At 63.9% G+C, this 23,359-nt stretch overlaps 1 protein-coding gene across 1 annotated transcript; it reads right to left on the minus strand.

Moving 5' to 3' along the window:
- Positions 1-381: 381 nt before the first annotated feature.
- ASAP3 (ArfGAP with SH3 domain, ankyrin repeat and PH domain 3) lies at positions 382-20,235 on the minus strand. The gene is made up of 26 exons (XM_059830680.1): positions 20,110-20,235; positions 14,701-14,773; positions 14,181-14,326; positions 12,305-12,379; positions 11,966-12,015; positions 11,598-11,724; positions 9,302-9,387; positions 8,445-8,520; positions 8,232-8,318; positions 7,806-7,915; positions 6,835-6,904; positions 5,884-5,971; positions 5,418-5,466; positions 5,127-5,314; positions 4,876-5,009; positions 4,338-4,432; positions 3,828-4,008; positions 3,186-3,271; positions 2,946-3,061; positions 2,784-2,851; positions 2,532-2,639; positions 2,164-2,407; positions 1,784-2,072; positions 1,128-1,272; positions 808-930; positions 382-524 (listed from the first exon to the last, which is right to left on the minus strand). Exons 1-26 carry the CDS (start codon positions 20,233-20,235, stop codon positions 450-452), a joined length of 3,015 nt encoding a protein of 1,004 aa, XP_059686663.1. The 3' UTR covers positions 382-449.
- Positions 20,236-23,359: the final 3,124 nt, after the last annotated feature.

The following is a 23,359-nucleotide window of genomic DNA, read 5'->3' on the forward strand; positions in this document are numbered from 1 at the left end:
CCCCCGGCAGAGGAGGGTGGGGACCCCAGCACAGCCCCCCCATCCCCAAGGCCTTGCAGACAGGGGAGAAGAAAGCCCTGGGGATGGGCAAAGCCCAGGGAGCAGCGGGAACAGGGGACACCAGGGGCCAGCATAGAAACCTCAGCCCACCACTGTAGTGAGCGTGTCCATTCTCTGCCCTACCCACAGGGTGGGTGGCAGCCCTTCAGCTCCCTGCAGCCACCATCCATGGACGGTCTTCCCAATGTGGGGGTCTCCAAGCCCCCTTGGAGGGCAGTGTCCAGCCAGGCTGGATGGTCCCACGCCAGGGCCCCGGGCACACGTCCCTCGTGGCCTGGCTCTGCCGAGCGCCCGGGGCTGGGGCTGCTCCCGAGCCCTTGCTGGCCGGTGGGGAGCTGCCTGAGGTCCCGGCCGAGGGGACAGGGACGAAAGGGGCCACCACCACCCAGTCAGTCTTGCAAGAGGTGGACGAAGCTGGCTGGAAAGACACCGGTACGGGAGCCATCGCCCTCGATGAAGCCGACCTGGACGGTGCAGAGAGGGGGGGGGTCAGGGTGGTGGGAGTCCCACCTCAGGCAAGGGTGAAGCTTTGGGGCTGATATCCCAATTCCCAGGGGAATTCAGAGAGGCAAAGCCATGGTGACATGTCAGCAGGAGCCTCCCCAGCCCTCCTCCATGCAGAGATGGGGCAGGGGACACCCACCCATGCCCCCCGTGAACACTCAGTCTCCTCCAGAAGAGAACTGGAGGGAGGGAAGGGACTACGGTTGGGACCCCAGCATCCATCCGTGCCACGCTGACACTCACCCAGCTCTGCTCGTCCTCCTCCCGCGTCACCACGATCACCTCTCCCTTGGAGAAGGTCAGCTCCCGCGCTTTGTCCCCCTTGCAGTCAGCCACTGCCTTCACCCGCTTCTGCCTCCCCTTGGCCTGCAAAGGGGTGGGCGAGGGGGTGACAGACCCCCCCAAGGCCACCCCCAAGGTGGGGTGCAAGGATGTGACACCCCTCATCCCTCCATCTGCCACCCCAGGATAAGGGGAGCTGGGTTGCTTGGGGATGCAGAGGGTGACCCCCACCATCGCAGCCCCTCTGAGACCCCCTCCCCGCCCCGAGTCATGGCACCTACCGGAGCAAATCTCCTGGGCATGGGCACGGGGGGCACCTTGCTCAGAGTGGGGTCCTCGGGGCCACCGGGGCTCTGGGGGGACACGGCCGATCCCGCTTTGCCCACCACGCCACTGATGCGCCGGTACGAGCGGGTGCTCTCCGAGCTGCCAGGGACAGCAGGGACAGTGTCACCCCCACTTCTCCTGGTGCTTTTCCCTCCATCCCCCTTCCCACGAGGTCTCGGTGGGGTCAGGGCTCCCCAGGGGGACCCAAGGGACTGGGGTCCCACCCACAGCCCCCTGGCTGCTGATGGAGAAAGTCCCCAGCACCCATCCTCCCTCAAACAAGCCCATTCCATCACAATTTCCAAAAAAAATATATTTGATAACTTGCAGGGGGTCCTGGTCTTGGTGTCACCCCCAAATAATCCGAGTCACCTTCTCCAGGGACACTCCAGTACCCCCGCGGCTGCCCTTGTGCCCTCCTGCGCCCCAGGGCCAGCATCAACTCCACTGGAGACTCCAGGTCAGAGTGGGGACCTCTTTGCTCCAGGGACAATTTGGGGGTCCCCATGCCTGGGGGGGACCCAGCAGGGGTTGAAGCCAACCCGCCAGCACCACGCAATGACCCCTCCCGACACCCAGTGCACCCCGAGGCTGGACGGGGGGTCCCTACCTAAACTTGACAGGGGGGATGTCAGGGGCTGTGCTGCCCAGAGGGGGCTGCCCGGGTGGGGGGCTCAGCTCCGGCCCCCGCCGGGTGCCGCTGCTCTCTGTCTCCGAGCGGGTCTCCCAGTACGCTGCTCGCCGGCTCTCGGTGGGGCTGCGGGTGCCAGGGGCTGGGGGGCCGGCGGTGCCGTCCACGGCACCCACACTGCCGGTGGAGGGGAGGCTGCGCGGTGCCGGAGCCTCCGCCAGCCCGGGGAAGTGTGGCTCCGACGCCTGCCGGGGAAGCTCAGGGCGCTCTGCGGAGGGGACACATGATGCGGACAATAAACCTGATGTCTGGGTGAAGGGACAGCCCCACCATGGGTGACCCCCCCTACCCCAACTCACCGGTGGGGCTGTGGCCGGGTCTGGGGCGGGAGCCACCCCGTGTGGGGTTTTTGAGGGGCAGCGGCGGGGGGATCTCCTCGCTGTGGGCCCGGCGGGGTGCGGGGCGCGAGGGCACCAGGATGCTCTCGTAGGTCTTGTTGGTGATGTCCATCCCCATGCAGCTCCAGCGGGTCTGGGGGCAGGCGGGTGGGGGGCTGGCGGCCAGCGGCGACGTGCCCTTGAAGGAGCGCTGGAGGGGGCTCACCTGGGGGGCAGACACCCGGCTCCAGGGCTGCCCCACCACTGCCAGCCCCCCACCAGGGTCTGCACCCCCCCCTAGCCCCCTCGCTGGGGACATGGGGTCCCCCCCGCCACCGTCCCACAGGTACCTTCTCCTCCAGCTCGTCCTCGCTGTCGTAGGGGAACTCCTGGGGGGGCTCCCAGTCGTAGTCGACGTGGATCTGCAGGGAGAGCTTCCCTGCCTGCGCCTGCTCCAGCTGCGGGATGGGGCAGGTCAGGGGGGTCTCAGCACAGGGGGGGACAGGTCCTGGCAGTCCCCCACCTTCATGCCAGCCCTCTCCCGGCGCTTCAGTCCCCTCTGCCCAGCCCAAGCATCTCCCCCATCCCTCCATCCCACCTACCAGCTCTTCACACTCAGTGTGCTTGAGCCTCCTTGCCACGTCCAAAGCCGTCTCGCCCGCAGCGTTCACTGCCCGAGGGACGAAAGGGGCCGGATCCAGGTTACAGCCTCGCCGCTCCGCTCCCACCGGAGAGCCCCAAAAGCCCCCATCCCAGCCCCATACCCGTGGTGAAGGCGGCTTTGCCTTTCAGGAGCAGCTTGAGGCAGTTGGGCTGGTTGTAGAGCACGCCGTAGTGCAAAGCCGTGTTCCCGTCCTGCGTCACCCGGTCCAGTGTCCCCCTGCGCAAAGCCACCGGCAAGAAATTCAAGGCTCAAGAGCACATGAGCATCAGTTCCCTGCGCTCGTGCACGCTCCTCCCATGGGGGAGCAGGCAGGGGACACGGCGGGCGGCTGGGGACGCACCCGTTCTGGATGATGAAGTCCACCAGAGGAAGGGACGATCTGTCGGCGTGGCGTACAGCCATGTGCAGCGCCAGCTCGCCTGGGTCCTGCCACGAGATGGAGGAGAGAGGAGAGCTGAACCTGAGGATGCTCCTGTCCCACGAGATGGAGGGGAGAAGAGAGCTGGACCTGAGGATGCTCCCATCCCACGAGACGGAGGGAAGAAGAGAGCTGGACCTGAGGATGCTCCCATCCCACGAGATGGAGGGGAGAAGAGAGCTGGACCTGAAGATGCTCTCATCCCACGAGATGGAGGGGAAGAAAGAGCTGGACCTGAGGATGCTCCCATCCCACGAGATGGAGGGGAAGAAAGAGCTGGACCTGAGGATGCTCCCGTCCCACGAGACGGAGGGGAAAAAAGAGCTGGACCTGAGGATGCTCCCGTCCCACGAGACGGAGGGGAGAAGAGAGCTGGACCTGAGGATGCTCCCGTCCCACGAGACGGAGGGGAGAAGAGAGCTGGACCTGAGGATGCTCGTGTCCCAAGGGCACATCTCCACCCAAAAGGCTGGGAAAACCCTGAGCATGGGCACTCAGAGGGGGAAAATCCATTTACGCTGCCAGCTGGAGGGAGCGGGGCGGCCACGGCGGCGTGGGGCTCACCTGGCCCTCGGGGCTGGCCAGGGGCTTGGCCAGATCGTGCCCCTCGGCGAAGGCCTGGAGCAGGGCCAGGAGGTCGCGGGCGCGAATGGCTTCCCAGAGGCGGTGGGGGTCGTCGCGGCCACTTTTCTGCACGTAGCGTCGCTCCATGTACTTGGCCATGATGTACTCCTTGCGGGCAGCCCTGCGGGAAGAGCAGCATGGAATCAGCTCAGACGGGCACGGAGACCATACCCCCTCCATCCCCACCGCAGCCAGAGGCACCCCGGACTCCTGCCTCCTCCTGAAGCCTTGGGATTAGGGAGAAACCTCCAAAAAAGGTGCAGATCCCCACCAAAATCCAGGTGGTGACACCAGGATCCCCCCCTCTCCCATCCCCAGGCTGCCTCAGAGCCGATGGGCAGTGGCACAGGGACAAGGACGGACCACGCACTGCACACACCTCCTGCTCCAGCCTTCCTCCTCCTCCTCCTCCCAGCCCACCCCGAGCCCCACGGCCAGCGGCCGACTCACATATCGCTGCCGGCCGAGGGCTTGGGGCAGTCCTGCGCGGGCAGCGTGGCCTCCATGATCTCGTTAAAGCGAGTGTTCCCGACGCTGATGGCCAGCTGCGGCGAGAGAGGGATGGGGGGGGCAGACGAGCCCTCCTGGCCACGCTTGCCCTACCCCAGCCAGATCCCCATCCCCGAGACACAGGGAAGGAATCCACCGGATCCACCCAGGACCTTCCCAGAGCAGCATCTCCCCTGCGGATGACACTCTTTCATGGCAGGAGAAGTCTGTTTTAACAAGGAGCAGGTCCTGGGGGGCTGCCAGCACCCCCCCTCCCTTAGCAAGTGGCTTTGCAGAGTCCCCCCCATTCACCCGGACCACGGTGCTGGGGCTGCAAAGTGCCACTGGGGAAACTGAGGCAAGTTTTGCGAGCACTGGAGCAAACCGGGCACAGATGGGATGATGGAGGAGGGATGAACTCTGCGTCCCAGGAGGTTTGGGAGCCGCAGAGGGTGATTCCCGGTGGCCACGAGACCTCCGGGCTCGGGGAGCGGCTTACCAGCAGCTCGGAGGTGCTGAGGACGTCCAGGGTGAGGGACTGGATGCGGGAGTAATGCACACCCAGCTCCCGATGGATGCCGGAGCACTCGATGCACGTCAGGATGCCCAGGTTGGTGGAGAGCCACGTGGGGTCTGCGGGGGGGGAGCAGCGTGGGGCTCAGCATCACCACCCAGCCCCACGGGATGCTGCAACCTGCCCTGGGTACCCAACCCACACCCCGGTGGGGGACACCCCGAGCCCCGACCTACCCGGGGCCCCGCAGTCACAACACTGCTTGTTTCCCGGCATGTTCTTCACCTCGCTGATGACCAGCTTGGTGAGCTCCTGCACGCCGCCGTCCGCCCCGCCGCCCGCCGCCGCCCCGCTGCCGTTGGGCTCCCCCTTGAAGGCGTTGCTCAGGGCTTCGTCCTTGCTGTTCTGCAGCACCGAGACCCATCTGGGGAGGGGGGAGCCCCGTCAGAAGGAGGAGGAGGAGGAGGATAGGGAAGGTAGAGCAGGATCCGGCACCACAAGGAGCGGGGACGGGCTGCAGCACTTACACGATGCACTCCTGCTCATCCTCCGCTTGGAAGTGATACGTCCTGTTGTCTGCAGGGATGGGGAGAGGGGGGGACAAGGTGAGTGGGGGGATTTGGGGATGCCCAGGACTGCAGGAAGGGGCTGAAACTACTCCAGAGGGGCTGCTTTAAAATAAAACAAAATCACAGCACATCACTCATCCATCACCCGTGCCCTGTTGCAATCTCTTTCCGTCTTGAGCTTCCTAGATCTCCTTGGAGAGGTCGGTTCTTCCTCCATAAAAGCAGCCGGGGAGACGCCCAGAGCCAGATTAAAAGGGCAAAGGGTGCCCAGGTGCCGTGGCAGGGCTGGCGAAGGGCCAGCCGGCAGCTGGGAAAACCCGCTCGGGATGCTCTCCGGGAGAGATGGGAGTTCCCATCCGCAGCTCGGCCGCCTCCGGGTCAAACACACCCATCCCAGCCATGCCATCCCGCTCCGGGCACTCACGCGTCACCAGGTCGAAACATTTCTTCTCCTCGGTGTGGGGCCGCACTTGGCAGGTGAGGAGATTCAGCTTGACGGGGGGACGGTTTATCTGCAGGGGGGAGGACGAGAGGCAGGTTAAAGGACTGGGAAGGGGTGGGATGTGCATCACCAAGCACGTCCCTCCGATGGCAACTCTGGTGGGACAACAGCCATTCCTAGATGGTCCCTCTTGGGATAACCAGGCGAGTGGGACCCGAGCCATTGCAGGAGAACAGAGCTCGGAGATGTCCCTGAGCCGCGTCCTCGGTCCCCGCTGCAGTTCGAAGCCTCCACCGCCAGGGGGCAGCACCGCCCTCCCAACCCACCCCGGCCCCTTTGGCCTTGTCTGGAACCTCAACACCCAACTCGCTGCCCCAGCCCAACCCACCGTCCCCTCCCACTGACACCTCTCAAACATGGGGGACCCCATTTAGTACATCCAGTCCCAGCTCGTACTAAATTTTAAGCCAGGCAGATTTCACAGAATCACAGAATTGCTACGGTTGGAAAAGACCTGTAAGATCATCAAGTCCAACCATCAACCCAACCCCACCATGCCCACTAAACCATGTCCCACAGTGCCACGTCCACACGTTCCTTGAACACCTCCAGTGATGGTGACTCCACCACTTCCCTGGGCAGTTTATTCCAGTGCTTCACCACTCTCTCAGGAAAGACATTTTTCCTAATATTCAGCCTAAACCTCCCCTGGCGCAACTTGTGGCCATTTCCTCTCATCCTATCACTTGTCACTTGGGAGAAGAGGCCAACACCCACCTCCCCACAACCCCCTTTCAGGTAATCGTAGAGAGCGATGAGATCAATTTGCAATTTGCCACCAGTTTGGGCAAAACTAAACCTGAAATCCAACCGACACCAACGCTCAAAGGGTGCCTTCAAGGGTCAGGGCTGCAGCCCCTCGCCGCTCCTCACCGTGCTGTGGGAGATGGTCAGACAGCCGTACTTCACGCCGCACTTCCTCTTCTGCCAGACTTTGCGGATCCTGAGGAGGAGGAAGAGGAGGAATGAGGACGCACTGCACAGCCCTGATCTCCCACATCCACCCGCCTCTCAAACCACCCCCGGCAGAGGCCTGATGGCTTTCTGGACGTGGGGCTGTGCTTCCTGTAACTCACAGAGCACAGAACGTCCCGCTGAGTGGGCTGGCCACGGGTCATACTGGCCAACAGCATCACAGATGTAGTAGCCCCAGTTCAGCAAAGCCCATAACAACCTGCTCAAAACTTGGTGCCCATCACCCAGAGGTCCACTGAGAAGGTGAAGACCTCCTCTTTGGGGCTCTGAGGATTTTACTTTTCACCCTAGTTGACCCCACCAGGATCCTTTCTCCCTCCACGCCCAAGAAACAAGGAATTTCTTCCTCTCCCATCAGCCGCACAGCTCACAGTTCTTCGCAGTGAACTTGGCACTGGGCGGCTGTTCCTGGAGACCCCCCTCCAAGGACACTACACCCACACAGCACCAGCCGCTGTGCCCAGCCAGGCACCCAGGAGAGCATCACGGGAGAAGCACCCTGGGCATCAGAGCCTACTGGGGGCCTTCACATAAGAATTGGGCCGATGACACCAAACCATCGCAGGAGAAGGTCCCCTGCACCACCTCCAAACCTCCTCCTTCCCCAGCTGCAGAGACCCCCCAACCCCTGACCACCAGCTCTCAGGTCTCCTCCAGCCTGGGGAAAAATCCCATTCCCCGAGCGTTGATGGATGCGTAAGACCAGACGGGACCAATTGCACCTGAAGACCTGTCTAACAGGGACCGAAAACCTCACCCAAACAGTTCCACCTCGAGATGTCCCAGCTCTGGGGCCTCCCACGAGCATGATGTTCTCCCAGCCCACAGCAACACCAGGACAGAGCCAGGAGCTCAACACCCATCCTCACCCATCGCTCTTCTTGTACAGAAATCCCGACTTCTCCGTCCCGTACTGCTTGTTCCCTTGGTGCTGGTGGATGCTGTAGCCACTGCCAGAGTTCTTCCTGCTCAGGTTTTCCTGAGCTCACCGGAGAAGAAAAAGCATTTAAAAAGCAAAGTGAGAGGTGCAGAGGTGGCTCCTGCCCCCAAGTGACCTCATCCTTACGTGGGTGCGGTGCCCACCAGAATGCCAGAGACCCCCGTCCCCTCCCAGCCTCCGAGCATCTCCCAGGCCTCCTGCTCTGCTCCCACGGATGTCCCCTTTGGTCCCCAGCTCCCCTTTTCCTGCTGCTCCCCATCACCAAGCTAAACCCCGGGGCACTCACCCCTCCTTAGCACCCAGCACCCTCTTGCCCCTCCTTCCCGGCTCTCCGCTGCCCATCCCGGGGTCTCACCTCCTTGCTTTCCAGCTGCAGGATGCTGCGGAGGGAATCGCGGGTCTGCGTGAGCTGTTTCACCTCCTCCTCTTGCGCTTGGTGGAGCTGGAAAGGGAGGCAACTGCCCTCACTGCTGCGCTGAATGCGGGCGTTCTCAGGGGCTGGCACAGAGCGGGGGGCATCTCAGGAGACACGTCCGAGCGACGTTGGATGGCAGGCTGGGGGACTTACCGCGTGGAGGGACACAGCGAGCTTCTCAATGAAGGGGTAGAGGTTCTGGGCAGCCTTCCAGCCGTCTTGGAAGAAACTGGGCATTTATTTAATGTGATTAAGATGCAGATGGGGAGGATAGAGACAAAAAAAAGAGGGTTTTTAGAGAAAACGTGGCAGGGGACTATAGCAACCCACCCTGGGAAGCTGCTCTTGCTTTGTGGTTCCCCTGCTAGTGAGACCGGGAGAGACCCCACCAAAGGCCAAGCCCAGCCCATGGGGTCTGGATACCCCAAATATGGGGGGTGTTTGGGATGCAGGATTGGCCTCTTGAGCGACGCAGGGTCATCTCATGGGGGACCAGTCCTGCTGGAGGCCAGATCCTGGGGGTCTCTGGGCCACCGCCCCAGTCGAGGTCATGTTCTTGGCCAACGCGACTGTCCCCTCCCTGCCCCAGTTTCCCCACTCGAGAGCTGGAGGAGATGACACGACATCCACACGCTGCTCATGGAACAACGGGAAAGGTGAGGGGATGTTAATCCTTGCTCCAAACACCCTCGTTACGAGCCCCACGGCTAACGGCGGAGCCGCTCGGCTGAACTCATCCCTGGAAATCTATCCAGAAACCAAATCATCGGATATATCCCAAGCCAACCCCCTTCCCCCAGCCCCCACAGACACGTTTACAGCTCCTCCAGCCAACAAAGCACGTTTCAACTCCTCGGATGCAACCGGAGAGCAACAGGCTCTGCCCGGCATCTTCACCAACAGCTTTATGGAGCTGGGATGGGAGAAGGTGCCCCCAGACCCTCGTGGGACCTCCCAGGGGTGACAACCAGCCGCGGGGATGAGCCCCCCCCGACCCAGGTGGGACCTACTTGTGCTGAGCGTGGAAAAACTTGATGAGGCTCTGCAGGAAATCTGGTCCCTGCTTCATCTGAGACTCGCTGGCTTTCAGCAGGTACTGGAGGAGGAGAAGACACCCGGTTAGGTGATGGAGACGAGGGCTGGCTGGAAATATCCCGGAGGAAAGAGCAAGAGCCTGCCCAGCCCTTGCCTCCCTTCCCGGCACAGGGAGGAGGGTTAAAATTCTGGCTGCGATTCAAGAAGTCGAGTCACAACGTCGAATTTGAAGGCAGCTCGCTGGGGACCACCCTCAGAAAACCTGGCTCTGGAAGTCCTCCAAGCCCTGAGAAGTTCAAGGACTGAGGCAGGCCCCCGGGGTTTCCAGCCAAGCATGCTTCTCCCGCTGCTCGTTACTTCTGGAGTTAATAAATAACCAAAACCCAAGGCAGCTCACGAAGAAAAAAAAAATAAAATAGCTCAAATGTTTTTTAAGATATGACCCCTTTGCTCCCAAAAAAATCAGACTTCAAGCAGCGAGCGCCTGCGGCACATCAGCCCCGGAGGTCTGCAGTCCTCACGGAGGTGTCCCACGGGACGGGGAATTTCAGCTTGATACAGCAAACCCATCCATCAGCTGTAGGCAGAAAATGCACGGAGCCTTGCTCACCCCGAGCAAAATAAGGGGGGGGAAGAGATTTTCCCCCTGCCAGCTCCTCTCCAGGCCGGCACAGCTGCTGGAGGATGGTTTTGAGCGGGAGGCGAGGGGAGGGGAAGGCAGCCCTGAGCTCCGGGGGCTTCCCATGGTGGGGAAGCACCACAGTGGGTAGAGCCCCCGGGACGGAGCCTCCCGGAGCCCTGGGCACTCCGGGCAGCCCTGCCCAGCGAGGGGTCACTTGGGCTGGGGGGGTGTGTGTTAAATTGCTCCGTGCAAGCTGGAGATGCAAAGACAACGTGGCATCCAACCCGGAGCCCTGGGGTGCCTGGCATCGACTGCACCCCCCAAAAAAAGTCCCAGCTGGAAAAGGCCACATGTGCCCGGCTCCCGTGGGACTTCCCTGTCCTGCCATCCACACGCCGGGGTGACGGTGGCAGGGGAGGGTCCCGGCCAGCGCTGGCTGAGACCCACGAGCAAAGGGATGCTCCCAGCACCACCTGGGTCCAGGTCCAGCTGCATCCATCCATCCCACAGCACCTGGGGGTATGAGCTGGCCCACGGTGGGGAGATGCAACCACCCCACACATCACCCCTGGGGTGAAATCGGATCGTACCCCCACCCCAGGAAGCAGCAAATACCATCCACCTACATGCAACGCACATGGCCAGCCCCCTAGAAGCGCTGTCCCCCCATTTCCAGGCAGGGTCCCCGGGAAAGCAGCAGCTCTCCTGCACGCCGGCACCCACGCACGCGTGCGCCCGCTCGCACGCAGCCGCTCTTTGCAGCGTTGCCGGCAGCGGCCCCCTTCCCCGGTTGGGCTGCAGCTCCCGCGTTTCCATGTGCTGTTATTTATTTCACAGTGGTGCTATTCAAGGGAGTGACTCATCTGGCCGTGCCCCAGCTCCCCGGCCCCACTGCGGCGGGCACAGCCTCCTCCCCACACCCCCTGCCCTTTGCTGGGGAGGGGGGGGCACGGGGCTGCACCGGGCTGTGACACTGCTGCCTGGTCCTTGGGGACGTGGGAGACCCCTGGGACAACCCTCTGGGGACTTGTCCCCAGCTCTGGGTCACTCTCAAGAGGTTTATGGGGCTGCTGGGACGGCTGGAGCTGGGACACCTGGGTCCCCTCCTCGCTGCGGGGGTCTGACATCAGGTCTCCATCCTTCACCTATTCCCATCCCACTTCCCGAGCACAGACCCCCCAAGATCGTCAGGGATCTGGGGCTCCGCGTGAGCCCCCCCAGCCAAAACCAAGAGCTGTTTTGAGAATAGGGCAAAACCGCAAAACCAGCCTCGGGGATGTTATCCAAAAAGCTCACTTTTTGCCCCAAACGCCAGCCTCTGGCTTTGCAGAGGAGGGGTAGGAGCAGGGCTGGGAGGGTGAGGGTGCAACCCCCGGACACCTCACTGCAGGGTAACTCATGGGTGCCATTCAGAGGTGCACCCTACGGGGACCCCAAGTTGGGGATGGGGGGGACCCTGAGCTGGGACCATGCAGGGACAGGACGGGATGGGGACAGCCGAGGGTCCCGCACTGCACCCACACAGGGCTGCTTTGGCAGTGGGGACAGGGACAGGCTCCGACCTCCCCATGCGCCTCTGAGCAGAGCAGTCCCCTGCGTCACCCCCGGGGGCGAACGGTCCCCGTCCCCACCCCGGGCACAGCCCCTACCTCGCACATGTGGAGCTGGAAGAGCCGCCGCTCCTTCTGCATGTCCTCAGCCACCTCCACCGCGGACGGCTCTGCCTGGATGACCCCCGCCAAGCGGGCTCGCTCCTTCTCCTTCTCCATCTTCCCCCTGCGAGACGGGATGGAGGGTTGGGGACAGCCCTGCTCCGAGGGGTGTCCCGTGGGCCGGGCTACGGTGGGGATGGGATCAGGAGAAACATCTCCTGATGTTTCCCTGCTGGGAAAGGCTGGACCGGAGCCCACCCGATGGCAAACCGGCACCGATCAGCGCCCGGCTGCAGCCCTGGGACAAAACACCTTTGTGCGGAGTGGGATTAGGCGGATTTTGCTGGAGGCAGTGGGTTCCTTACACTTTGGTCTCGTAATCCTTCCAGGCCTTTTCAATCTGCTTCTTGGAGTCCTGCGGCAAAAGGAGAGAGGGGATGGCAGCCGTCAGGGAAGGCGAAAGACCCGGTGGCACCGAAGCAGCACCCCATGGTCCTTGGGGACAAGGGACATCCCCACCGGGTCTTCACCCCTTGCTCCAGTCCCTTCCAGCCCTCGCTGCTGCCTTCCAGCCTCGGGCATTTGCTCCTTCCTTCTCCTGGCCATGGGCACAAGAGGCCCTAAGAGGGGTCTTGCTGCAAGATGTCCCCAAATGGGTGACCTGCAGCCTCAGAGCCTCGGGGACGGTGCCGGAGGGGACTCACCAAGCGGCCGTCCTTCAGCTGCCCCTTCAGCAGGCTGTCCAGGGGGAAGGAGACGATGTTATTCAGGTTCTGCACCTGCGAAGGGCAGAGACGGGGTTACCCCACGGGGGTCCCCACCTCAGGGTAGGTCAAGGAGCCGGAGCCCCAGGTTCTTCCCTGCCAGCCCGCTCCACCGCTGCCCCGTGAAGGGTTAAAGAGGCTGAAAGCGGGGCCGGATCCAGGCACAGGGCAGGCTGGGGCTTGTTGGAGCTGGCTGCAAGATGTCTGACGCGGGGCCCTTCCCACAAACCACATCAGCGCCACGGCTGCCAAAACCGAAGCCGTTCCCCCCTTCGCCACCCCGTCCCTGTCCCCGTCCCCGCATGGCACCTGGCGATGCCACCAGCCCCTCCATGGCCCCGTGATGCAAAGAGCTCCCCACCACCACCCCGATGTCAAAGGGGCTTCCCAAAACGTCCCCCTTTCCTGGGGTTTGGGGATAGCAATGCGGCCACCGCCGTCCCCACCAGCACCGTGCTGGGGTCCACAGTGGGGACGCAGGAGCCCACTCCGGTCCCAGCGTCCCTCCGTGCTCCCCGTGGGGCAGCACCCCATTTTAGTGCTGTGAGAGCAGCTCCAGCACCCAGGTGGGACCTCCTCGCTGCACCCAGTTTTCTTTTAAAGGCTCCCAAGGGTTTTCATCCCCAGCAGCACCCACAGAGAAACTCAGCTCTGGGGTACGGGACCAGCCCTGAACGAGGGGGGACAGGGCACCCCCCTTCTGCCAGCTCCGGGGTGACAGGGCACCCCAATTCTGCCAGCTCCGGGGGGGACTCCAAGAGGGGAAACCTGGCTTTTCGGATCCAGTCGAGGGTCCCAGCATGTAACCCCATTGCGGGGTGAGCAGGGGGAATGCGTCAGCGGCTGTTCCCACGCCGGCAGCACGTGGGGCGGGAGATGGGGGACCGGCGCTGCCCTCACCAGGGAACCGGTCAGACTCCTCCGCCGGGACGGTTCCCGTAGAGCCCCCCTGGATCGCGGGGGTCCGGCCGGGCTGGGACTGCGGGAAGGGGAGGAGCGGGGAGGCCCGGACTGGGGTAACTGGGAGAGGAAGACGCCGAAATCTGAAATTCTTGCTGGGGGAAGGGCAGCAGAAATAAATCTCCTCCTTAAGCAGAGCCAGGGCCAAAAACACCCTTTGCGGGGGGGCGGGAGGGGGAGTCAAAAGGGACCGGAGAGGGGGCCAGCAGCGCAGGACCCCCAGGGCTTTGCTGCTGGGTGTGCACGGACCCAGCTCCCTCCGGGAACCGACTTCTCCACCGGAGCCATTCCCGTGGTGGGGAAGGTGCTGCCGGCTCAGCTCGCAGCCGCCTCTGCCTGCCTGCTTCCCGCGCGGCCGCGGCTCCCCAAGGCCCCGCTGCGCGGCTCGGCGTGGCTTTGATTTACTTCTTGGCAAGCGAGATCAGAGATGCAATTGATGTGAAAAAAAAAAAAAAAAAATAGAAAGAAAGGGAAAAAAGAAAATAGCAGCTCCAACCGCCCATTGAGTCCCAGCGTCGGCGTTCCCCGGCGGAGCTGGGAATGAGCTGTAAATCCAGCAATGGGGGTATCGGATGGTCTGGGAGCACCAGGAGCATGTCCCCCAGCCCGGGCGGGGGGAGCTGGGGATTGCTGGCCGCGGTGGAGGGCAGCTAAACTGGGAGGAGGGGGGCTGCACCGCGTGGTTTTTCCAAATCCAGATGGATCCTGGAGATTTTTCCCCGGTTTGGCAATAGGCAGATGCAGAGAACAGCCTGAGGTTGCAGCGGAGACGCCATGAACCCCATCCTGCCTCCCCGGCTGGCTAAAGCCTCCCCCCGACCTCGGCAGCGTGCCGGGGGAACGCGGGACGGCTCACCAGGTTCTTGAAGAGCGCGGTGACCTCGCGGGTGAAGACGGCCAGGTTGAGGAAGCCGGTGGAGAGCTCGTGGTTGTTCTGGGAGAGGTGGTTGTTGCCGAAGTTCTCCAGGGCTTCGCTGTACTGCTCCTCGTTCTCCACGTGGGCTGTGCGGGGAGACACCGGTGAGGGATGCGGGGTGGCCCTGCAGCACCCCGTCCCTGGGAGACGGCCACATCATGAGGTCCCCCCCATCTCCCCATCCCTCCGTAGCAGAGCTGGGCTGATCCTGCTGCAGGACAGCAGCAGTGTGCCCTAAACAACATCCCTAAGGCTCTTGATTTCCCTTTTTACCCCTTTTTAAGCCAGTTTTGGGCACCCTATCACGTTACCAGGCTGGCTGGCTGGCCAGCACCCCTGGTCACCCAACCGTCCAGCTGCATCACCCCCCGGACTGATGCGACCAGCGTTGGTGCAGGACGGGACTGTCACAGACCCCGCCAGCCCGGGGATGCCCATCAGCTCTCGAAGCACAACTCACTGAGCCCGGAGACGTGAATGGCTTTCACATATTTCCTGATCCTCTGGAGTACGGCTTGGTCCCCATCCAGGCTCTGTGAAAGCGAAGAAAGAAAACAAACGGAGCGCGTTAGCCCTGCCAAGCGCGGCCGCCGCTCCCCCCAGCCCAGCTGGCCCTTGGAAAGGCGGCTGCTCTGCCATGCAGATGTGCGGGGCAGCGGCCAAGCTCCCGGGGCTGGGAGAGGAGCCGGAGGCATCCCGGGGACACCGGAGTCACAGCATCCAGCCAGTCCCCTGCCAGGCCTGCGGTCCCCGCAGCTTTTGCTGCCAGGCAGGGCTTTGGCTGCCCCCGGAGAGGTGGGTTCGAGCAAGAGGGTAGCAGGGGGTGAGAGGCTCGGCCAGCACACCCAGCGCCTCTTGGGATCCGAGCAGCTTCCAGCAACCATGGAAAATGCCTCCCTGGCTCTCGCGGGGGCTGTTCCAACCAAGGAGGGGATGAAGCATCACGTAGCATGAATACACCAGCCCATCCCCGCCACCCCAGCACGCGTCCCCGCTGCTCAGGGCCAGGCACGGCGGGAGAGACCTGCAAGGGTGCCCAGTTCTCCGCAGGGATCCACAGCAGAGCCAAAACCAGGACCCACCTCCCACCGATGCCTGACAGGGACCTAAATCACATAAATCCCGCAACCAGGGATGCGGCTTTCCACAACCCTCCCACCTCGTGCAGGGTCTTGGCCATGGCCCACAGCACCGCGGACCTCCCGGCAGCCGCCACCGGCCGCATCCTGTGCTAGCTCAGAGCACTCCCCATCCCCAGCCTGGTCCCCCCCCGTCCTCGCTCCATCCCTCCCCACCCAGGCAGCCCCCATTTATCCCCACCGAGCACCAGGGCAAACTCAACCCCAATGCCAACCCAACGCCAACCTGCCCGTGGCGCTGCCCGCAGAGCATTGTAGCCAAACACACGCCGGCGCTAGCCATCAGGAAAGGGTTAAGGGCGGCTTGGCTGCAGGTACCAGAGGCATGATAACAGGCTGGAAATATTTAGAGGGCGTGAACGGCAAGAAGGGCGAGGGATAAAACCGCGGAGGAATTACAATAAAGAGGCTCTCTCTCTCTCTCGCTCTCTCGCCGAAGGTTTTCGGGCTGATGTCAAGGCCCATTTCCTGACAGCGGGGTCAGCCTGGCTTCGGCGCCGCTCTCCGAGGCCCTCCTCGTTGGACGGGATGCTGTGGATGAGCTTTGACCAGGACGAGCCGGTTGGGAGGGGACCAGGGCCGAGGCGGGAGCCAAACCTCCCGCCCGGAGGGGTCTTGCAATGCATCTACAACGGGGAGGATGTTGGGGTGCCCCAAAGCCCCCCACACCCCCTCTCTGCACCAAATCTGGGCGTCCCAGGCTCTCTGGAGCCACGAGCTGGGGCAGAGGCATCCCCTGCCTCGGAGGGGATGCCAGGGCTGGACACCTGGATGCCCCAGGCTCACAAACCTGGTGTAGCCTCAGGAAGGGGAAACTGAGGCAGCATGAGCTGCTCTGGATGCGTCACCATGCAAGACAGGGAAGAAGCTGCTCGGAGTGCCCGGGACGGGGCAGCCCACCCCGGTGCCAGCTCACAGCCACGGGAGGCTGAACGCAGGGAGCGGGGATGATCTGGGGATGGTCACGGGGGCTTTCAGGAAGGGGTCCGTGAGCCAACCGGTGGGGATGGGGCAAGCAGAGCCACGCACCAGGGTGGTAAATGCAGAGGAAATCACTGCACAGTGCTGCCCCGGCTGCCGGCATCGCTGGCATCCCCCATGTACCGAGCTGGCTGCTGGGGACACGGGCCTCAGTTGCATGGGGACAGCTCTCTGGAGCGGGGGGCAGCGATGTCTGGAGCCCCCCCCCAGCACCCATCACCCCCCGGCCCAGCTCGGGGATGAGGACTCCAGGTCGGGGGAAACTGAGGACACCGGCACAGCTGGGATGGGAGCACGAGGGACTCCCTGTGGGGATGGAGGAAGGAACGGATCCACACCTGCACCGCAGCCACCCGAGCTTACAGCCTGGGGACCCCGAGCAGCCACCGCCACCCCCCGCCCGGCCCCAGCAGGATGCTCAATGGGGGCCATTCTTCTGCTTCCCCCCGCCACCAGCTCGTGCCGCCCGGCGAAGGAGCCGCTGCGGGTGCCAGGGGCCGGGGTGGCAGTGCCACCGGGCCAGGAGCAGGAGGCAGCACTGCCCTGGGTGCAAAGGGAAGCACGTGGCAGGGACATGGTATTATTTACACGGTGATGGGCTGAGCTGGGCGCCCGGCTGCCAGCTCTGCCACCGAACGTGCCAGCGGCCTCTGTCATGTCACCCTGCCCTGGTCCAGAGGTGCCCAGTCCCGTGTGACATGCACACAGAACCCAGCCCCAACCACCAAGGGCTGGATCCGACCTTCCAGCCCCCTCCGGAGAACTCGGGTTCTGCCTCCGCAGCAGCCCCAAGGACCCCGAAGGCACACGAGACCCCTGGGAGGGGACAGCCCTCTTTAATCCCAGGGGGAAAACAGGCACGGAGCAGCTCCGGCCAACACCAGTACGTTTCCTCGATGGCGAGCACCAGCCTCCGGCCCTCACCCCGCTCACCCGCATCGCTCCTGTCTCCCCGATTTGGGACCAGCTCCCAAACGGGTGCATGCGGCCGTGCCTCGAAGGCGGCAGCCCCCTGTCTTGGAGAGCCGGTGGGATACGGTCACCCCTTCCCACCCAGCATCCGCTGGAGCAAGACCAGGAACCCTCGCCCTCTCCTGCTCGCCAAGCCACCGGCCGGGATCTGGGGTGGTGACGGGGAAGACCGAGTCTCGGTTTGGCCGCAGAGAGTCTCTCCCACTCCCCAACCCTCCCCAAAGCTGCCGCTGTTTATTTCCCTCGCCTGACGCTATCAGAGGCTCAGAGGGCGGCGTGGGGCTGGGGCTTGTTCCCCTCGTGCCGGAGCATGGGGATGCCGAAGGCCCGGCAGCAGTTCGGCCCCCACGAGGGTTCCCCGCAGCCTCCGGTGGGATGGGGGGGCTCAGCCCCGTGTCCCCCACGGCAGCGGTCACGAATCCCAGCTCTCAGCCACGCTAGAGCTTCGCTAAGCAAACGCCGCAGAGACCCCCACCATTCCCGGGGAACGCCTCTCCCCCCATCCCCGTCCCCCTTAACCACAGCCTCTCCCAGCAGCCAAACGAAATTCCTGATGCTTCCTCCTGGCTGGAGCTGCTTCCCCCTTCCCGGCTGAGAGGAAGATCCATGGCAGCGGCCAGCACGTGCTGGCAGGGACCGGGATGCTCCATGGTGCGTCCCCAGTTTTCCAGCCCCGGGACGTCCATCCCGCTGCCCCCGGGGATCCCGGCAGCCCCGGCACCTGGGGCCCCACGCTCCCCACCAGCCCTGGCTCTCCTTCAAAGCCATTCCTTCGCTAAGAGGAGTTGGCAAAAGCCACGGGACCAGCTGGAAACCGCCTTTATTCCAGGCGGGAGAAGGGGGACGAAGGCACCCCGCCACCTCCGCCCTTCCCGCAAACGCTGCCAGGGATTTTGGGGGGAGGCTAAAAATACTCCCCTGGATTTAATCGCATTGGGGACCCCCACAGTGACACTGCACCATGTCAGGGCTGGCTCCAGCATGGCCCTGGGACTGATGCTCTGCCCAGCCCCGGGGGACGCCCTGGCCCCGGGTGGCACCTGGAGCTGGAGGCAAAACCACTAACGGAGACTTTAAAGGTGAGTTTTGCCCATTCTTGCAGGTTTTGGCCCCAAAAAAGCCCACACTGGGGCTGCTCGGAGGATGCAAACGGCCGCCCTGGCTCGAGGGTCCCAAAGCACCCACTTCGCCAGCGCAAACCGGGCCGTGCCAGCCTCCTCCGGGGGGTCTCGGGGCAAAGGGGGGGACCCCAATAAATAGAAGCCCAAGGAAGGGAGGTGGCCCTCGGGGCGAAGGGGGGGACCCCAATAAATAGAAGCCCAAAGAAGGGAGGAGCCCCTCGGGGCGAAGGGGGGAACCCCGATAAATAGAAGCCCAAGGAAGGGAGGTGGCCCTCGGGGTGAAGGGGGGGACCCCAATAAATAGAAGCCCAAGGAAGGGAGGTGCCCCTCGGGGTGAAGGGGGGACCCCAATAAATAGAAGCCCAAGGAAGGGAGGTGGCCCTCAGGACGAAGGGGGGAACCCCGATAAATAGAAGCCCAAGGAAGGGAGGTGGCCCTCGGGGTGAAGGGGGGAACCCCAATAAATAGAAGCCCAAGGAAGGGAGGTGCCCCTCGGGGTGAAGGGGGGGACCCCAATAAATAGAAGCCCAAAGAAGGGAGGTGCCCCTCGGGGCGAAGGGGGGAACCCCAATAAATAGAAGCCCAAGGAAGGGAGGTGGCCCTCAGGACGAAGGGGGGAACCCCGATAAATAGAAGCCCAAGGAAGGGAGGTGGCCCTCAGGACGAAGGGGGGAACCCCAATAAATAGAAGCCCAAGGAAGGGAGGTGCCCCTCGGGGCGAAGGGGGGAACCCCAATAAATAGAAGCCCAAGGAAGGGAGGTGCCCCTCAGGGCAAAGGAGGGAACCCCGATAAATAGAAGCCCAAGGAAGGGAGGTGGCCCTCGGGGCGAAGGGGGGGACCCCAATAAATAGAAGCCCAAGGAAGGGAGGTGGCCCTCGGGGCGAAGAGGGGACCCCAATAAATAGAAGCCCAAAGAAGGGAGGTGCCCCTCAGGACGAAGGGGGGAACCCCGATAAATAGAAGCCCAAGGAAGGGAGGTGGCCCTCGGGGTGAAGGGGGGGACCCCAATAAATAGAAGCCCAAGGAAGGGAGGTGCCCCTCGGGGTGAAGCGGGGGACCCCAATAAATAGAAGCCCAAGGAAGGGAGGTGGCCCTCGGGGTGAAGGGGGGGACCCCAATAAATAGAAGCCCAAAGGAAGGGAGGTGCCCCTCGGGGCAAAGGGGGGGACCCCAATAAATAGAAGCCCAAGGAAGGGAGGTGCCCCTCAGGGCAAAGTGGGGACCCCAATAAATAGAAGCCCAAAGGAAGGGAGGTGCCCCTCGGGGCAAAGGGGGGACCCCAATAAATAGAAGCCCAAGGAAGGGAGGTGGCCCCGGGATGAAGGGGGGAACCCCGATAAATAGAAGCCCAAGGAAGGGAGGTGGCCCTCGGGGCGGAGGGGGGAACCCCAATAAATAGACAGCCCAAGGAAGGGAGGTGGCCCTCGGGGTGACGGGGGGAACCCCAATAAATAGACAGCCCAAGGAAGGGAGGTGCCCCTCGGGGTGAAGGGGGGACCCCGATAAATAGAAGCCCAAGGAAGGGAGGTGCCCCTCGGGGCGGGCACTGGGTGCTGGACCAGCACCTATGGGTGCCAGGGGCTGCCCCAGGGCGGGGTGCGGGGGTTGTCCGCAGGCGGGGAGCGCAGCCCGACCCCCCCCCAGCCCCGCTCACCTCCTCCAGAGCCCCCACCGCCCCCCGGCACTTCTGCATCTTGGAGGCGAAGGCGGCGGCGGTCGGGGAGCTGAGGTCCTCGCCGGTCACGGCCAGAAACTCGGCCACGCTGAGCTGCTCGGGCATGGTGCGGGGGGGCACCGGGGAGGGGGGGACACACACCGGGGGAGGGGGGCACCGGGGGCGCCCCGGGAGCGCGCGGGGAGCTCACCGGGAGCGCCCCGTGGAGCGCAGGGGGAGGGCACCGGGAGCTCCCCTACGGAGCGCCCCGGGGGTGCCGGAGAGGTCCGGCTCAGCGCCCCATGCCCCGCACCGGCAGCCCCGCACCGCCCCGCACCGCCGCGGGGAGTTTCTCCCTCCGCCCGCCCGCTCGCTCGCTCCCTCCCCGCCGCCGTCACGTGGGCGGCCCCGCCCGCCCGTTAAAGGCGAAGCGCTCCGGTGTCCCCGTCCCGTGTCCCCCCCCCCCCCCGCTGACCCCCACCCCGGGAACTGGAGGGGGGGGGGGTGCGCAGGGTCCCGGGGTGCGGCGGCGAGAGGAAGGGAAAACCCCGCGGTCTTGCTGGGTCCGCACCCCGAGCCTCGCCCCGGCACCCCAGCACCCATCTCGCCCGGGGACAGGGTGGTGAGCACCCAGAGATGGGTGACAAGGTGCTGGGTGAAGGGGCAACACCGTCGCATCCCGGCGCGGTGGGAGACGGAGCGGAGCAGGGGTGCAAGGCCTCACCCGACGCCCAGCTCCGGCGCACAAGTGGTGTGGGGATGGCTTGGGAATTAAATCCAGTCCCCCCAGAGCACTGGTTTAACTGGAGGCCATCCCCACCTTGCCATTCCTTGGCCCATGAGGGAGCAATCCCTCTCCGGGCAGGGAGCGATTCCCGGAGCCCGCGGCTCTTCGCAGGGGCCTCGTCCTTTCACCGGAGGGGACCTCTGCGGCCACGCAGCCCCTCGCCTCGCCCCGGCCCTCGCAGGCCCGAGGAGATGGATTTTGGGCTCCCGTTCCCTAATTATTTGCTCTTCCCGGAGGATGGGGGAGCCTGGACACCCCATGGGCAGGCGCTGAGGCCGAACGCATCCCAGCATGGGGCTGGGGCTGGTGGCAAACTGGAAAGAAGGGGACGCAAAGCCTCAGCCGTGCTCTGCGGGGCGGGTTTGCCGTGAAAGAGGACGACATGGGTGCGAGGTTCCTTTGCAGACCCCCCCACCCCACCCCTCGCTCCTGCCCCCGGCACCGAGCACCCCTCACCCAGTGTAGGTTGGGGGGTGACAGACCCCCATCCCTCTTACTGAGCCTGGAGTGGGGCTCAGTAAAACTCAGATTTGTGCCTAACCAGGCAGAGCCGGGCCAAGCTCTGCTCTAATCCAGCGTTACCGGGGCACTGGGGGGGACAGGGACATGGGAAGACCCTTCCCAGGCCGTGGGGTGAACGGTTGCACTTGAAAGATTCTATCCTTCAGGCACTGGCAAGCAGAGGTGCCCATGGTTTAGCCCTGGGGTGCAGTCTGCCCACCCCAATTTAGGGAGGGCCCAGCACCCACCGAGGTCCTGGGACATCTCCCTCGGCAGCGCTCCGGCAGACACAGGGTTAGGAGGCTGCAGCCCAGGCAGGACGGGAACAGGAGGAATTTGGGGGTTCCCCATGGGTAAGAGCCCCCCAGCAGACAGGCACCCCCGGAGCCTTCTTTGGGGGACACGGCGGGGGGACACACTGGCCTCAGCAGAGCAGCCATAGGGACAGCCCAGGGCAGAGGCTTACAGCAGCGTGGGCCGGGCTTGACCCCCCCCCCCCCCCAACCCCTACAGCCCCCCCGGGCAGGGCCAGGCCCCCCCCAGACACCCCTCTTCTCCCCCGTGTACCGCGGGGTCCCTCCAGGCGCGGGGCTGGGGACAGCCCCTTTGCTGGGGTGGCCCTGCCACCTCCTGGCCGGCCTGGGGACTGCGGGGGGGGCGACACGGCCCGGGGACACCCCCCAGCTGCAATGCAATCTCAGTACCTTCCACGACCCTAGGTACCACCAGCCATCACCGGGTACCACCGGGCATCACCGGGTACCATCAGGAATCGGCGGGTACCACTGACCATCACCGGGTACCACCGGGCATCACCGGGTACCATCGGGAATCGCCGGGCACCACTGACCATCACCAGGTACCACTGGTCATCACCAGGTACCACCGACCATCACCGGGTACCACTGACCATCACCGGGTACCACCAGACATCACTGGGTACCACCGACCATCACCAGGTACCACCAGACATCACTGGGTACCACCGACCATCACCGGGTACCATAGGGAATTGCCAGGTACCACTGACCATCACCAGATACCACCAGACATCACCAGGTACCACCGGCCATCACCAGGTACCACCAACCATCACTGGGTACCACCAGACATCACCAGGTACCACTGGCCATCACTGGGTACCACCTTGCATCACCAGGTACCACCAACCATCACCGGGTACCACCAGACATCACCAGGTACCGCTGGCCATCACCACGTACCACTGACCATCACTGGATACCACCAGACATCACCAGGTACCACTGGCCATCACCACGTACCACTGACCATCACTGGGTACCACCAGACATCACCAGGTACCACTGGGCATCATCAGGTACTACCAGCCATTACTGGGCACCACCAGGCATTGCCAGGTACCACCGGGAATCACCAGGTACCACCAACCATCATGGGGTACCACCAGGCATCACCAGGTACCATTGGGAATCACCAGGTACCACCGACCATCACGGGGTACCACTGGCCATCACCAGGTACCACTGGGCACCACTGGCCATCACCAGGTACCACCGGACATCACCGTGCCACCAGCACTGTTGGCATCACCAGGTCACGGCACGACTTGGCAGGGGTGGGTGACCTGGGGCAGCACCCTGGGGAAGGACCCTCCATGGGCACGGCCCCACCAGGGTCTCGCTTTGCAGCATCCAAACCTGCCCTCAAATCCGGGTGCACCAGCCCGTCCCAGCCTGGGCACCCGCAGGGACCCGGGCCCCGGCCCCGGGGCTTTTCCCACGCTCCTGGTTCAAGGGGCCCAAGCTCAGGCGAAGGCTCATCCCAGACGGATTTGGGCTGGAAATCACCGATCCGCAGCAGGTTGGACCCGTTTCCCTTTCTCCAGCCACGGCTTCGTCTCAACACCCTTCTCCTCCAGCTCTTCCGCAGCAGGCTGGCCAGTTAAAAGGCCCCAAAACAGGCTTTTTTACACTGAAAACG

Source organism: Gavia stellata, chromosome 29 (assembly GCF_030936135.1).
Source record: "Gavia stellata isolate bGavSte3 chromosome 29, bGavSte3.hap2, whole genome shotgun sequence".
Lineage (NCBI taxonomy): Eukaryota > Metazoa > Chordata > Aves > Gaviiformes > Gaviidae > Gavia > Gavia stellata.

Excerpts from the sequence above, each read along its gene's own strand:
- ASAP3 (XM_059830680.1), bottom strand. The coding sequence starts at position 20,235 with ATGCCCGAGCAGCTCAGCGTGGCCGAGTTTCTGGCCGTGACCGGCGAG. Across the intron at positions 8,319-8,444 it reads TCGCTGTGTCCCTCCACGCG|CTCCACCAAGCGCAAGAGGA; the intron begins GTAAGTCCCCCA and ends CTCCCTTTCCAG. Across the intron at positions 2,852-2,945 it reads CAAAGCCGCCTTCACCACGG|TGAACGCTGCGGGCGAGACG; the intron begins GTATGGGGCTGG and ends TCCCTCGGGCAG.